Here is a 14,994-nt window from a genome sequence, read left to right on the forward strand (position 1 = left end):
TATGTAAAAAAATAACTAATTGCACAGTTTAATTGTACATCACGAGACGAATCTTTTGAGCCTAATTAGTCCATGATTGGATAAAATTTGTCAAATACAAACGAAAATGCTACAGTGTCACTATTGCAAATTTTTTGCAATCTAAACAAGGCCTGGTTTTCTTTCTTTCTTTCCCCGGTCCGTCGCGTCCATGTCCATCACCCATGAGCTCACCGGTTCCCAGGCCGGTGAGAATTCTGCAGCGGCGGCCGGCGAGGGACGGGCCGTCGTGTCCGCGGCTCACGGTGGACGGGCTCCAGCGACGCCGACGGGGCGACGGCCACGGCTCTGCACCGCCGGCCGCGACGAGGACCGGAAACGTGGCGCCCGAAAGGCCGCTGTCAGCGAACCAATCCTCATAAGTGCCAAAAGTTTGCTTTTGGGGCCTTCACGGCTCCCCTCTCCTCATCTTCTGTTCCGACCTTTTGACGCGCCTCAGCCCCCACGTCCCATCCGCTGACCAGTCGCCACGTGTCCCCTGCTCCACCCACCGAGAAGGCCCACTCCCGAAACTGCCCTTCAGCACGAGTCACAGTGATGCACAAAATGCACCACGTTTATTTATGTGCAGTATCTAGAAAAGAAAAAAAAAGAAGAAAAGAAGGAAAACAGCGCTGTTTATTGCTCATAATATGAAGTGTTATGCTTGTTCTTATTCTGAGGCTCTTTGCTGATACCGATCTCGATGTGTAACCAACCTTAGCCGGTTAGCCTCCTTCCGTCCTAGTTAACTAATACTGACTGCAAATATATTAGGAGAAGATGTAGGGTAACGTACTTAGCCGCTTTTCAACTGGATCAGTGACAGAAGATGTTAGTTTTGAGCCTATCACTAGTTGCTTTAATTTCTTTGAAACCCTTAATATTTTATATTATCTTTGACCTAAGAGAAGGCTACGTTGGTTTTCAGCATGAATATTATTGTTGCGCATTGACAATTTGACATTGACACTAGGATGAACTGAGTCAAATTTGTTGCACTCCACCTTGATACTCGATCAGGATGGATGGTCTATTGGCCACGAATTATAGCAGCTCGAGCCTCATGTAGTTGGGACGATAAGTGTAAACATGCTGAGGAGTTGACTTGTGCTGCAATTTGCAAAGCAAACCACCTGGGCTTGGCTTCCGCTACTGTTGCGATGACAAGTCTCTAGTTCACATACTCCAGGGGTATAACGGTAAAACCGCGGTTGGATTCCTCGCCTATATAAGCCACTTGGCGCGCACCTTGTCCTCCAACAGCCCGTGCAGAACGAACACTAGTCACCAGTCGTGCATCCCCAGAATGCCCTTCCCGCCTCGGCCGTAACAGCCTCCCGCAATTACACCTCCGCCTCGCCCCCACAACGCCGGAGCCCATGGACGGCAGCCTCCGCACGCTGTCCCCGGCCAGCTTCCCCGGCGAGGTTCGCTCGGCCGTCTCCTCGCTGCTGCTCTCCTCCCCGGGCACGAGCGCCCTCGACACGGTCTTCTCCCACCTCCCGCCGCCGGTCACCATCCCGCCGCTCGGCTCCAGCGTCTACTACCGCCAGTGCGAGCTCCTCCGCCACTTCGCCGCGTCGCAGCCGCATGCCGCAGCCTGCTCGTCCTCGTCCTCCTCGTCCGCCGCGAGCTTCCAGGCGCCGCCCGACGACGCGGCGGCGGCGGCGGCCATGCTGCGGCAGAAACTGTACCGCGGCGTGCGGCAGCGGCAGTGGGGGAAGTGGGTGGCCGAAATCCGGCTGCCGCAGAACCGGGTGCGCGTCTGGCTCGGCACCTACGACTCCCCCGAGACCGCCGCACACGCGTACGACCGCGCCGCCTTCAAGCTCCGCGGCGAGTACGCGCGCCTCAACTTCCCCGGCGTGATGGACGGGCAAGACTGCCCCGAGCACCTGCGCCAGCTCCGCGCCGCCGTCGACGCCAAGATCCAGGCCATCCGCGCCCGCCTGGCGCGCAAGCGCGCGCGCGCCCGCAAGCAGCGCGAGGAGGGCAAGGAGAGCGCCCGCTCCGAGGGCGCCAAACCTGCCACCGCAACGCCCGCGCGCCCGGTCGTCTCGGAGGGAGCCGCAACGACGTCCGAGACGACGACGACGTCGACGACGCCGTACGGGTCGCCGGACGGGGTGCTGTCCGTGAGCGCGGCCTCCGCCGACGGCGACTGCCCGCTGGAGCGGCTGCCATCGTTCGACCCGGAGCTGATCTGGGAGATGCTTAACTTCTAGCTGGCTAACTGCATGGAGGTGAGGAACGGAACCAGGACCTAAACAACATCAAGGTCCCTTGGGCATGGCCGATGGTTGCAGCGTGTGAGCTCGTAGACCTTGCAATTTAGGTGCTGTTCTTTTCGATTTATGAGCGTATAACCAAGTACTAGCAGAAGGAGGATACTGTGAGGAAATAAAATGCCCAGGAAAATTGGGCGTCCTAGCCGTGATTAGTGACTGAATACCCCGACTTGCCGTGTGTTTTCGCATCGATCGACGAGTTGTAAGAACTAATTGATGAATTTATAGCTCTGCATAAGCATTATTCCATTCCGGTGTTCTTCAATCTTCAACTCGTAGCATTAATCTCCTCTGTTTCTTGTTCCACTTGTTCTGCTTGTCTTTGGTCACACTTTCGCTATAGCACATCATGCTAAGGGGTGTTGGTGCGACTGTGCGAGAACTATGATCCCCCCTCCGTGCGGCCATGGTCCAGACTTCAGAAGCGTGTCTGCAGTGCTGCTGCACTGCACAGTGCGCCCTGTGTCGAGCTGAATCCTGAAGAAGCGCGTCCAGAGCAGAGGAGCTGAGGGCCAGAGCCGAGCATGGGCCGGGAAAACAGAGGAAGAAGATTTTCCGCATGCGTCCGTCCCACAGCTCGATATCCTGATAGAGCCTGTTCATTTCGTTTGATTTCCTGAAAGATACCTCGCAGCAGTGGTCCATGGAGATTACTGGCCGCGTCATGTGCAACGTTCTCCCCCGGTGGTAGGCATGTGGCCGGAACAGTGGTTGGTTGAACTGGGCTCCACGGCTGTGTCGAAACTCCTCCCCCCTGGCCGGTACAGCCGTCGTCCGAATGTTTGGACAATAGCAGCAGCTAGCAGCTGCAACAACAACGTAATCCTAACTGAAAGCTCCGTCCCACGCTCTCGCTCCTGCCGGCGGTGAAGAATCGGTGCCGGTCGAGGGTTTGCAGGCTTAGCCATTAGCCTCGGGAGTCGAGACCTCGAGCGTTTCAGAAGTTCAGGAATCAGAACGCTACGCTAGTTCTGATTTCCAAAGGCGTTTGGGGCACAGAGGTTGACTCCCTCGAATTTGGTGATCTCGTTGTGTAGACGCGTATGACCGGCGGCGCGTGAAGCATCAGCTATGGCGCCCTGTGGGCATCGCAAACTGTCTGATGTTAACACGCCAAAAAATCCATAACTTTCTTGGAGATCAAATCTCGGCGTAATCATGTAAAGTTTAAAGCTCAATCGTCACCGGTGGAAAGAGGAACCAAAACGTGAAATTAGGCTCACGGGGCGGTTCTATCATTTGCTGGCGGTGCAAACGCACATAAAAAAAGAAAGAATGGAGAGTGTGATGCTGGAAGTCTTCGCAAGAACGGCTGGAACTTTCGGAGAAGATTAGAAGGACTGTGTTCGGTAGTCTGACAGGAGGGAAGGGTCTGAAACATTGTTTTAGTCATCAGTCAGTTTAAGTTCTGTTCTGAAACTTGGTTGCATGTTTGCTCGGCAGTCTGTGTGCTGCTTTTTTTTTATCAGTCGTAGACATTCACCTGTGAATGTTCAAGGCTAGGATTTTCCTATTTCTAAAAAAAAGAAAATAAGAAAAAAAACAAGCAGAAACAGCAACGTGAGGAGTTCTAACCAAGAAACCGCAGTGCCAGGTTTGTTCATGCAGAGGAAGAACTGGTGCATGTCCTCCATTGTTCATCGTTACGTGGGATTTTGTCTGAAATCTGAAGCCTAGACTGTTCTGCTGAACGGATGTCTGAAATGTACAGAAACTAGCATCATCGGTGGAGGCGGCGGGCGGATGGATGGATCGCCCGTTCCATGGCTGTTGAGATCGATGTGATCCATTTCTGCTCCCTGAAATGCACATGGCATTTGCCAATCTCACGACGTCAGTCGTCTGTCATTCAGAAGTGCGCTGCTCTGGCTGACTTGTGTTTTCGGATTCAGGATTCAGGAACACCTCGCAAGTTGTGACAGCCACTTTGGACATCACGAGTGATTCGAATTGGCGGGCTGGTTTCGTATCGCCGTCAGGCCCCGTCGGATGAAGCACCAACTGGCTAGAGTATGAAATGGTGAAGTTAGCTTATCACCGCAGACGAAGAACTGGTGCATGTCACTATGTCAGCTACTCGGTGGCCACTCAACTGGAGACCGGAGCACGTGAGGAGCGGAGCCGCTTCTATCGTCGAAGTTCACATCCATCCACCCGTTTGCACATCCATCTGTACCTGCACTTGGTTTTGCAAGGCAGACAAGTTAAGCAGTAGCACAATCAGGTTCGTTTGGTTTGATACAGCTATCTCATTTTCTGACCTCTTCTGGAAGTCTGAAGAAACTACTCAATGGAAGGCTAAATAGAGCAACAAAGGACTTGAAGTGCGTAGATCGCCGGATCGACGAGCGCCTCCATGTTCAGTCGAGCGATGGTGAGACCATTGTTTTCCCGTAATCAATCCCCTAGATCGGTTGCGCGAGGGTCGGGGCTCGACTCGGGGGGCTTTGTTCCCAACGCTCAGTTTCAAGAACAGTGACCCTGAAACTCACAGCGTTTCATATCAGACAGACTGACCTACCTGGACTGCACGGCTCAACTGTGTTTGAGAAACGGACCTGCACGGCCGTACCAGCAGAGGGGTCACTGTCTTTTCACCAATAATCGCACGAACTGTACAGAGAGCGAGAAGAAAGCGATAGGGTTCTGAAATGGGAGCAAGAAAAGGAACTGATGGCAATGGAAATCTAACATCTAGACTGACAGTACTACCCTTTTCTTTTCTCTGAGCTGCACGGCCCGCTAACAAATCAAGCAATTTCTAACAGGTTCCTCCAACCATCTCGATCCAAATCAATCCATTTCGTGCAGTTCGCTCGTCCAATCGCGCAACGCCGTCTGCCCCCGGGAGCGCGACACGAGCGTCCTCTCCTATGCTGCGCGGGCTGTTGCAGGCAGCACGCGCGATCACGACGCGCCATCGGTTTCCTCCTCACAGCCTCCGTCCGCCGCAGGTGGCGACGGACCTGAAGATGGAGTGCAGCACGGCTTTGCCGGAAACCCTCGCGGCCTTCGCCACCGTCCGCCGACGCCGTCCCCGCCCCTTCGTCTTCGCCACGGCCACCGCGGCGCGCTCCGCCAGGGCCGCCACGTCGCCCGTGCCCCGCGCGCGTGGTGGGGACGCCCGCCGCGCGTACGGCAGCGCCATGAGGTGGGTGTCGAGGACGCGGTACACGGACGCGAGCTCGAAGGCGTCGTACAGCGGGCTCCCGCAGTCCCACGGCGAGAGCGCCGGCGGCCGCTGCTGCTCCTCGCCCCGTTCCACCGCCATTTTCGTATTCTGGCAATTACCTGTAGCTCGTTATATCGAGCCAGATCACGCCAGATTTAGCAGCAAATCTCCTAGATGACGAGCTCATCAATTTCCACCCTGGAAAACGCAGAACTGGACGCGTCTCGAATAGGACATTTGACGAGCTGCTATTAAATGGCTAGATATGGTAGTGGAAATGCCTCTTCTCGATCGTATCAACGTGAGAAACATCTCTTACACATTTAGCAAGTTGCTTGCTTAGATGGTGAGTGACAGTAGCATGTTTCTCATCTACCACAATTATGGAAGGTAGTTACCGCAGTTGGGCGTGATGCTGGACGATATCTGGACATGCCGCTCCGCATCTCCTTCCTGCTGCCACCACTCCATATCTGCTAGCATCCACATCGCGGATAAAATTTATCCTTCTGCAGTATCCTCCTTTTAGGAGGGGAAGGACATTCACATCATCTCATGTTCGGGGGTTTAAGCAAAATTTGGGCCCGGTTAGCTTCCACTCCCCCCACCCCCCCCCCCCCCCCGAGTTTTTTTTTTAAAAAGGGTTTAAAAAATTAAAATTCAAAAAGGGGTGCTGGCGTAGAACAATTCGAAAAAGGGTGCCTCCCGCCCGGTGATCGGGCGGGAGGGGTGGGGCCGGGGACATCCCGCCCAGCCAGCGGGCGGGATGTTCCAAAAATATTTGCAGGCCCCTCCCGAGGGCCTCTTCGCGAATAAGAAAGTTTCTTATTCGCGAAGAGGTCCCTGAGTAGAAATCCCGCCCGGTCAGAGGGCGGGTGGCATCCCGCCCGGCCAGTGGGCGGGATGTTCACTGCTTATTTTTTTTTTGTTATTTTTTGTTGGAATTTATGATTTACAAACTATTTGAAATTCAGACTATTTTCAAATACAATATTTATTCGCCATACTCTTTTGTATACATATAAAATTTTAATTCAATTTTACAAAGAAGATTACGGTATCTAAAACTCGTACGACGATGGTTAAACGATAACGTTTTGCAACGTAGAATCCAAATATTACGATACTACGATACATCAACCAATTTAAAAAAAATAGTATCATACAAAAATAGTTTAAATATAAAAAGTCCACCGAATAAGGAGTATCTACCCCGCCTATCCCGGACCTCGCGCTCTCTTGGTCCTCCCCCCTAGTCCTATCCCGTCGGCGTATGTGGTCCTCCGAGTACGTAAATGCATCTCGAGCACGGTGAGGACGAGGCGGAGGAGGTGCAGGCGTGAACGGGTCATCCTGGGACCGTGCACCTGGAGCGTCATACGTCTGGGATGGACCAATGACGTCAGGCTCGGCGCCGCCGCCCACCAACTCCGACCAAGTGGCGGAGCTACCCTCCCAATCGTCCCAGTCCGGCACACCGAATGGACCAACGTATGCAGGAGCTCCCGTCGACCATGCATCTGAGCATAGCCCTGAGAGTACGGTGCAGCTAGTGCAGCTGGCATCGAACCGGACGGGAGAGACGATCTTGGAGCATAGGTGCCAAACATCTGAGGCTCCATTCTTGCAGGAGGAGGTCCCATTGCCGTCGAGTGCATAACTATAAAAAGAAACGAAATTAGTCGTGTAAATCAAAGGTGATCGAAATGGCAATTATAAAGGACTTACAGCTTGAACTAGCGGCAGTACCGCTGGACGCTGCGTGCGGTGCTGCAGAGGTCGACGGGCCAGCTGTGTACACATGGGCGGACGCATGAGATGAACTGGAGGCCCCCACGTCGTCTCTGCCGCGACACGTCAGTGCACGTTACGCTCGCGTCAAGTTGTCTTGAATCTTATGCAAACTGTCTTTGTACTGTGCCTCCGGTACACGTACTCCATGTTTAAGCAACGTGATCTGAGATGTAGCTTCGACCTCCGCGAAGTTGATCAGATCGATCTGCATACGTAATGGGATGCAGAGTAATATTGTTATCGATCTTTTATAAAAAATTTTAATAATTCAAGTTGCGAAAGACGTACCGCGTCACGCTGCGCCTGATCACGGTACGAGGGATACGTGTCCGAGATGGTCGACTGGTGCTGATGCTCCGCGTCATCAATACGTGAAAGAGTGACGTATGGACGCGTGCGAGGGAGGTACCAGCGGAGGTATGCGCCATATGACGCCTCCGTGTGTGGCTGCCCCTCGTCCCACACATTGTCACGTGCGTCAAGCCACCCTTCTACGTACTCCTGCAGCTTGACGACCCAGTTGACCTTGTTGGCATGATATCTCCTGCGCGAATATCTGTTGCAAACATTTGAAAGACAACATTACTTTATGATAACGATTATATAATTAATACAAAATGAGTTATCACAAACTTACACGTGCACATTGCGCGGCACGGCCTGGAACGCTCGAGGTAGAAGAGGAAAGTGCTGTCGTCGTCCGAACTGCCTCATCACTCGCTCAACGCAGTACGGCTCGACGAGAATATCGAACACTAGGTTCGCCTTTGTGAGCTAGTACTCCTCGTCACGCGTGCAGAGGGAAGACAACCCGTGCGGCGCACGTGTCTGGATAGCCGCAGCCGTGTACGGGGTCCAGATGACATCCTGTGGCCGCATCCGATCAAAGTCGGACACGAACTGCGGGTATGCTTTTCGGACCTGCCGATGTGCCCAGCTCATCTGCAAAATTACACAACCGCATCGGTACTTTGCATATACAGAAACGTACAATAGTAAATTAAAGAGCTTACCCATCAATCGGTCCAAAGCGAACCCATCGTGGGGCTATCCTCGTCCCACATCCCATACATATCGGGCGGATAAGGCTCCTCGCTGATTAGGGGGCGTGCTATGGCGAATCGCTCGTACGACCATAGCTGCAGCAGAAGTGGGCAGCCTGTGATGACGGCGTTCCTCTCCGTCTTCAAACAGGCCTAGCAAAGGCCTCGGTACATGGCAGCAAGCACTGCCGATCCCAGCTCCACCCAGGTACCTGGCCCGGCTCCGCATCCGCAATCGCGCGCGCGTATTGCATGAGCACCTTGTCCACATAATTGCCGGTAGAGTTGCAGAAAAGAGTCGAGCCGAACAACCACAACAGATATACCTCCAGACATCGCGACACCTCGTACTGCCTAGCCAGAGGGTGCAAATCCTGAGCCTGAAATATATTTGTTCAATACTTAGAAGTAGTCACATATGATTCAATTAAATTAACTAAAAATAATTGGACGTACCCTAAATTGTATTACCCAACTCTTGACGGGGCCGGGCAAATCAGGTACGTTCACAACAAGTGGCGGGTTAGCTGGAGCAAACCGCTCCTGCAGCTCCGCCCTCCAGAAAGGTAGCACAGCAACCGGGCCAACAGCTTTACCCGCAATGGGAAGCCCGAGTAGGTACGACACGTCCTGCAACGTGGGGGCCATCTCCCCGCACGGCAAGTGGAACGTGTGCGTCTCCGGACGCCACCTGTCCGCCAACGCTGCAAGTAGAGAGCGGTCCAGCTGCATCCGCTTCTTGGCGCCACCGTCTTGACCGTCGCCGGCCTGAAGCAAACCAGCCTCACGTAACCTGTATATTTGCATTGTGGTTACAATTATCGTACAGGCTATACATTAGTTTCGTAAAAAAATTATAAAGTATCACCTGTCAAGCCAGCGGTCGTCCAGGTGCAACAACTCCTTTGCTACACAAGGGCGCAACTCGTGAAGCTCCTGCCCCTCCACCGCTGCCAGGTACGAACAATTGAAAATACTAAAAACTATTTATAATAGAACTACCCTAACAAATATTTCTAAAAGCTATTAAAAATACTGAAAACTATTCAAAATATTACTGCCCTAAGAAATATATCTGAAAATTATTAAAATTATAAAAATATTCAAAATATAACTACCGTAAGAAATATATCTAAAAACTATTGAAAATACTAAAACCTATTTATAATAGAACTACCCTAACAAATATTTCTAAAAGCTATTAAAAATACTGAAAACTATTCGAAATATAACTACCCTAAGAAATATATCTGAAAACTATTGCAATTATAAAAGCTATTCAAAATATAACTACCCTAAGAAGTATATCTAAAAACTTAAAAATACTCAAAACTATTTAAAATAGAACTACCCTAACAAATATTTCTAAAAGCTATTGAAAATACTGAAAACTATTCTACGTATAACTACCCTAACAAATATTCGTAAAAATAATTAATAATTATACGATTATAACAAGAATATACCTCCAAACCGACGTGTGGACAGGGCTTCGCCACTTCCTCTCCTCTTCTCTATTCCTCTCCTTCTTTTATTTTTTGTTGATTTTTGATGAATATTATGAGAATTAGGGGTGGATGGGGGGCTTAAATAGTGCGGGGTGACATCTCGCCTGTTGGGAGGGCGGGAGGTTCCCCGAGGGGCATCCCGCCCCCCCCCCCCCAACGGGCGGGAGGTTCTCCCGAGGGGCAACCCGCCCTCCCAACGGGCGGGAGGCCCCTCGGAAGACCCCCCGCCCGTTGGAAGGGTGGGATGGCGCGTCACTTTCGCGAAGAGGCCCCTGATGGGGGCGTGTGAAAATTTTTTCGACCCCCCGCCTGTTGGATGCGCGGGATGTCTCATCCCGCCCGTTGATTGGGCGGGAGACACCTATTTTTCGAATTGTTCTAATCCGGCACCCCTTTTTTGAATTTTAATTTTTTTTAACTTTTTTTTAATTCTTCGCCCCCCCCCCCCCACCTCCATTCCACAGCCCACTTTGAGTGGAGGAAGAACTATACTTTTTCTGGGCCAAAGGCCCGTTCTGACTTCCCAGGCCCAGCCCATTTAGGCGCATCATCCCCACTGGAGAGGCGGAGAGCCATGGGAGCCACCCAAACACGGCAAATCATCTCTGCCGCCGCCACTCCCCCCCACCCCCCCCCCCCCCCCCGCCCCCGGCCCAAATGCTGGCGACCGCCTGCGGCGCGCCGCCGTGCCCGTGCGCTCGGTCCCGTCTGCTCCCCTCGGCGAGCTTACGAATATGCTATGGCAGTGGGCGCGTCCGCAGCACGAGGCGGAGAGCGCCGAGGAGAGCAGCTGTGGTGCGGTGCGGGCTGCTGCCCGTGGACCCGTGGGCGCCGACCATGGACTCCCAGAGCGTGGCGTCGCAGCTCTTCGCCGTGTCGCTCTTCCCCTACCTGGGCTTCCTCTACTTCATGACCAGGTCCAAGACCGCGCCCGGGCTCACGCTCTTCGGATTCTACTTCCTCCTCGCCTTCGTCGGCGCCACCAGTACGCGCTTCTCTCCCTACTCCCATTCCGCATGCCGATCCTACCTTCTGTTCTTCACGAAGGAGCAGATCTTGCTTTAAAGTAACATCCGGGCAAATGTAGTTAGGCTTGTGTAGTTCAGAAGCACCCTGACCAAGCCTGCCGGTTGTAACAATATTGTAATACATGTTGTGCTTTGCCATTGGTAGATCACTAGTATCTTAGATAAGTACTAGTAATATTGTGCTAATAAACAACACATGATTTATTTATTTTGGATAAGCGCACGTTGGTGGATTGCACTACGTCAAGACTTATTTTGTCATCACTGGAGAAAATGTACATAAAAATTGACACACAGGCTTGTAAGTACAGTTCAGAAAATGAACATGAGCCTGTGAGAATGTGAGATCAATTTTTTTTAGAGTTTTAGGGAACTAGCCCCAGCCTTAGTAACAGGCAAGCAGAATGTTTTTACAGCACTGGCTGATGAACTCCATCAGCAAGAGTCACCAAAGTTTAGCGAACAAGCAAAAGACAGAACAACAAGTCAATGAACTTGAGCCTATGAGAATGTGAGATCAATTATGTGGCTGGCTGGTGCATTTGAGCAATGGCTGAAACGGTTAGATCATTGTACAGACATAGAAGCGAAATTATAGATATCAGTGGTTAAACGCAGCATTCTGTGTACTGGATTAATTAGCTTAACAGCGAGTGAACATTTGCATGGCCTGCTCATATATGAACATAGTCATTTGCGTGGCCTCTTTTCGAATAGTTTGTGGATCTTAAAGTGAAATAGTTAATATCAGCTGAGGCCTGCATCATTTTAATTTATCCTTTTAGGATGAAGGTTTGTGCCTACCTGGTATTAGTTGTTTTGCTTTAAGATTCATAGATTTTTCTGAAAGACATGAATTGATGGAAACCTCAGTAACCAAATAGAAATACCAGTGGTCTTACATATGGACCAACTGAATCAAGAAACAGTGAGTAATTGGAAAAGTAGGACAGCAATCTTCTATTTTATTGTTTTTGGATACTTCGTCCTGTTTCTAAACCAGTAGTCCAATGCCAATGGATGCCTAGGTTGGGAGGATAAGTCATGCGAAGCAATTTTTAATGCATACAGAGAGGTGTGAAGTTAGCTATATAAGTTCTGAAATGCAGAAACAACATGAATCTGATGTAGTTGAATGATTGGTACAAATGGACCGATTGATTTCGAGGCCACAATGACACTTGCAATTTGGTAGTGTACCTGAAATTCCTATGCATAGCCATCCTGAGTTTAGTAATGCTTCTTTTCTGATTATTTAGCTGTCTAGCAGAAAATTATGTCAGTGCTATTAATTGTTTTCATGTTGTTTCATGCACCGGTTTTTATCCCTGGAGCAGTACCTGCTGGGATTTATGGTAATTGCACCATAAAATTTTCATCATCCTTATATTCTTGCTTACATTCATGCCGTGTGTACTTACTGATGCAATGATCTCCATTGCAGCAAAAGTTCATTATGGAACCTCTCTGTCTAATGTCGACTGGCTGCATGGGAGTGCAGAATCGCTGCTTACTCTTACCAATCTATTCATTGTTTTGGGGCTGAGAGGAGCGTTGAGGAAGCTGGAGGAAGAGGATACGAAGGAGAGTATTTCTGAATCTTCTCAAGACAGTAAAGAAAAAAGCTCTGTCTAGACAATTCTGTCAGTATCCTGAAGGTGCATCTAGTGATGTAGGAGCGCATAAATTTCATCTGCTCAACTAGCCAATAAGGTTTATGTACAGAAACCCTCGCAGATTTTCTTTGTGCATATGCTGATCCAGAACATTGGAGCTACTGCAATTTTTGAGTAGTTGCTGTTTCCACTGTGTAATGAGCTATGGTACTGCAATTTCCATTTGGATAGCTATTCACATTGTAAGTGCTCCAACGTGGTTATTAACTAAGCCTGAATCTCTGCCTCAATCTAGATTTAGATAAACTGGGTACAGTGTGTTTAGCTTTGTCCCGTTGCCCGTTTTAATCTGCGAAGTCAGGTTTGCCTTGGACAAGGCCATAGCACCCAACTGTTGATTGTAGCAGAAAAGTTCACTAGAATCTGGAGCTAATACTGATGACAAAGTTCAGTATAACTACAGTACGTGCTGCACATAATATTGACTGGGCGATGGCCGATCCATCTAATTGGCCGCGTACAAGTCCGAATACTCCCACTGGAAGGGATCGGTAGCATTCTTGTAGAACTCTTCGAAGTGAGGCTCGTAATCCATGCCGACCCCGAGCCCGCCTGCCGCGTAGCTGCTCCTGAGCTGCCACTCCAAGCCCGTCGGCGAGAGGAGCGGGAAGTAGCCGACGAAGTCGGCGCCGGCACCCGGCGCGGGGGCGAACGAGTACGGCGCCACGGGCTCCAGTCCGGCCTGGAGGCACTCGGCCTCCGGCGCGAGCGGCGAGCTCTGCTCGGCGTCGGCGTGCCCTTCAGGCTGCAGCTGCCGCCGCAGGTGCTCCGCGCCGGGGTGCGCGGCCTGGGCGCAGGCGTGCGCGCCGTGGTACACGACGTCGTAGAGCAGCGGGTCGCCGTCGGCGCGCTGCACGTGCTTGGTGGCGGAGCAGCCCTGCGAGTTGCGGTGCGTGCACCTGAAGTAGGCCCTGCAAAGCGCGAAACCGATCGCCGGCCCCACACGTGTCAGCGTCGCTCGCTCTACGCCGTCGACTCTAGACTGGCCGTAATAATCGTTCCGAGCAGCAAGATGGGAGTGACGTGGGGGCTGTGACGTGTGCGGCTGACCTGGGGTACATGGCGCCGAGGATGTCCTTCTGCCCGTACTTGCGCCAGCTGAGCCCGTCGTCCAGGGGCGCCATGTCCTGCACCGCGGCCACCCGCACCTGCGTCCTGACGCACGGCGTCCCCTTCCTGCGGCAACAAACCGAAAGAGCGAGCGGACACATGTCAGAACTGTCGTCAGAACTCTGTTGCTCGATGCAACGAACGATGAAACAAAAGGTGGATCGTTCGACTTGCCTCCTCTTGGACTGGGCATTGCCGCCGCCGCCGCCGCCCGGGTGCTGGGCGCCGTCGCTGCGCGGGCTCCCGTCGCGGGACCCCGGCGAATACCAGCCGCACGCCCTGGCGATGCGGATGGACCTGTCGACGGACGACGCCAGCTCCCCGCAGAGCTCCCTGGCGGCCGCCGGCAGGTCCTGGTCCATGCGCGCCTCCAGCTCCCTCACCATGGCCTGCACCTGCGCCAGCTCCGAGGCCAGCGCGCGCTTCTCGCCGCCGCACCCGTCCATATCCTCACACCTCACCTCGGGCTCCCTTCAGCTGAGGCGCTGAGCCACTTCTCCACGAAGGCAGTTGCCAGAATGTGAGCTTGGCGAGTGTGGTAGTGACAAGGTGGGAAGGCTACTTATAGAGTTGGAAAACGGGGGCATGCCACTATTCCAAGCTGGGAAAAAAATGGGGATCATTTCAAGTTGGACCGGACTGGAGAAAAGTTCGAGACTAACGAGAGAATATTACCCTCTGACCGGCGTGGTTCAAACCCTTGGACCGGTCTTCTGGTGCTGGGCCCGGGCAACGCCATGTCCCGGACAGGCGGGCCCAGCTAGAGCAGTAGAGCCAAGTGCTGGCTGACTATTATTCTGGTCGGTCTTTCTGTTTTGGAGAGAATCCCCCTTGCTTAGTTGGTTTCGGTCCTCGAGTTCCCTTCCCATTCATGGCGTGTCGTGATGTACGTGGTAACCAGGGTCATTAGCTTTCTGCTTGCCTGCCATCCGATCATTGGTGGACCTGGACGCGTCGTGTCACTGCAGCAGCGCGTGTTTTTTCCCTGAAGATTCGTGTGCGCGGCGGGCAAGCTTGCCTGCCACGGAGCGAGCGAGCGAGCGCGAGTCCCCGGCCGGTACGTGGCGACGGCGGGCGCCGTACGTGGTGGCGCCTCCGCCTCGCCGCGGATGGGGAAGGAAGGAAGGTGCCGGGAAGGCGGCGCGCGGTTTCTCCGGGGCTTCCTGCGGGATTCAGCGAAGATCGCGTCGCACGCGCACCTCTTTTTTTTTTCCTGTCAGCGGCGCCACGGCGAGTTTTACCCCAGGAGAGGGAGGCGAGCGCGACGGACAGCAACAGCGTTGGCTTGGCCTGGCGCGGCAACGTGGAGTGGTCTCAATGTGATCAGGTCATGGCGACGTACTAGGCCATGTAG

At 52.5% G+C, this 14,994-nt stretch overlaps 3 protein-coding genes across 4 annotated transcripts; 2 read left to right on the forward strand and 1 right to left on the reverse strand.

Moving 5' to 3' along the window:
* Nucleotides 1-1,294: 1,294 nt before the first annotated feature.
* LOC112886441 (ethylene-responsive transcription factor ERF061) lies at nucleotides 1,295-2,574 on the forward strand. The gene has a single exon (XM_025952344.1). The coding sequence runs from the start codon at nucleotides 1,401-1,403 to the stop codon at nucleotides 2,244-2,246; it is 846 nt and encodes a 281-aa protein (XP_025808129.1). The 5' UTR covers nucleotides 1,295-1,400; the 3' UTR covers nucleotides 2,247-2,574.
* A 7,888-nt stretch (nucleotides 2,575-10,462) lies between these two features.
* Nucleotides 10,463-12,692, forward strand: LOC112884950. Of its 2 annotated transcripts, XM_025950596.1 has the most exons (3): nucleotides 10,463-10,811; nucleotides 12,192-12,209; nucleotides 12,299-12,668. In XM_025950596.1, exons 1-3 carry the CDS (start codon nucleotides 10,484-10,486, stop codon nucleotides 12,487-12,489), a joined length of 537 nt encoding a protein of 178 aa, XP_025806381.1. In that variant the 5' UTR covers nucleotides 10,463-10,483; the 3' UTR covers nucleotides 12,490-12,668. The 2 variants fall into 2 exon arrangements, with proteins under 2 accessions (XP_025806381.1, XP_025806382.1); XM_025950597.1 differs by lacking the exon at nucleotides 12,192-12,209 and having other exon boundaries at nucleotides 12,299-12,692.
* Nucleotides 12,693-12,710: 18 nt separating this feature from the next.
* On the reverse strand, nucleotides 12,711-14,182 carry LOC112884948 (probable WRKY transcription factor 30). Its single transcript, XM_025950595.1, has 3 exons — nucleotides 13,815-14,182; nucleotides 13,581-13,706; nucleotides 12,711-13,441 (listed from the first exon to the last, which is right to left on the reverse strand). Exons 1-3 carry the CDS (start codon nucleotides 14,084-14,086, stop codon nucleotides 12,976-12,978), a joined length of 864 nt encoding a protein of 287 aa, XP_025806380.1. The 5' UTR covers nucleotides 14,087-14,182; the 3' UTR covers nucleotides 12,711-12,975.
* Nucleotides 14,183-14,994: the final 812 nt, after the last annotated feature.

This window comes from Panicum hallii, chromosome 3, assembly GCF_002211085.1.
Source record: "Panicum hallii strain FIL2 chromosome 3, PHallii_v3.1, whole genome shotgun sequence".
NCBI lineage: Eukaryota > Viridiplantae > Streptophyta > Magnoliopsida > Poales > Poaceae > Panicum > Panicum hallii.

Excerpts from the sequence above, each read along its gene's own strand:
- LOC112886441 (XM_025952344.1), top strand. The coding sequence starts at position 1,401 with ATGGACGGCAGCCTCCGCACGCTGTCCCCGGCCAGCTTCCCCGGCGAG.
- LOC112884950 (XM_025950596.1), top strand. The coding sequence starts at position 10,484 with ATGCTGGCGACCGCCTGCGGCGCGCCGCCGTGCCCGTGCGCTCGGTCC.
- LOC112884948 (XM_025950595.1), bottom strand. The coding sequence starts at position 14,086 with ATGGACGGGTGCGGCGGCGAGAAGCGCGCGCTGGCCTCGGAGCTGGCG. Across the intron at positions 13,707-13,814 it reads AATGCCCAGTCCAAGAGGAG|GAAGGGGACGCCGTGCGTCA; the intron begins GCAAGTCGAACG and ends TTGTTGCCGCAG. Across the intron at positions 13,442-13,580 it reads CTCGGCGCCATGTACCCCAG|GGCCTACTTCAGGTGCACGC; the intron begins GTCAGCCGCACA and ends CGCGCTTTGCAG.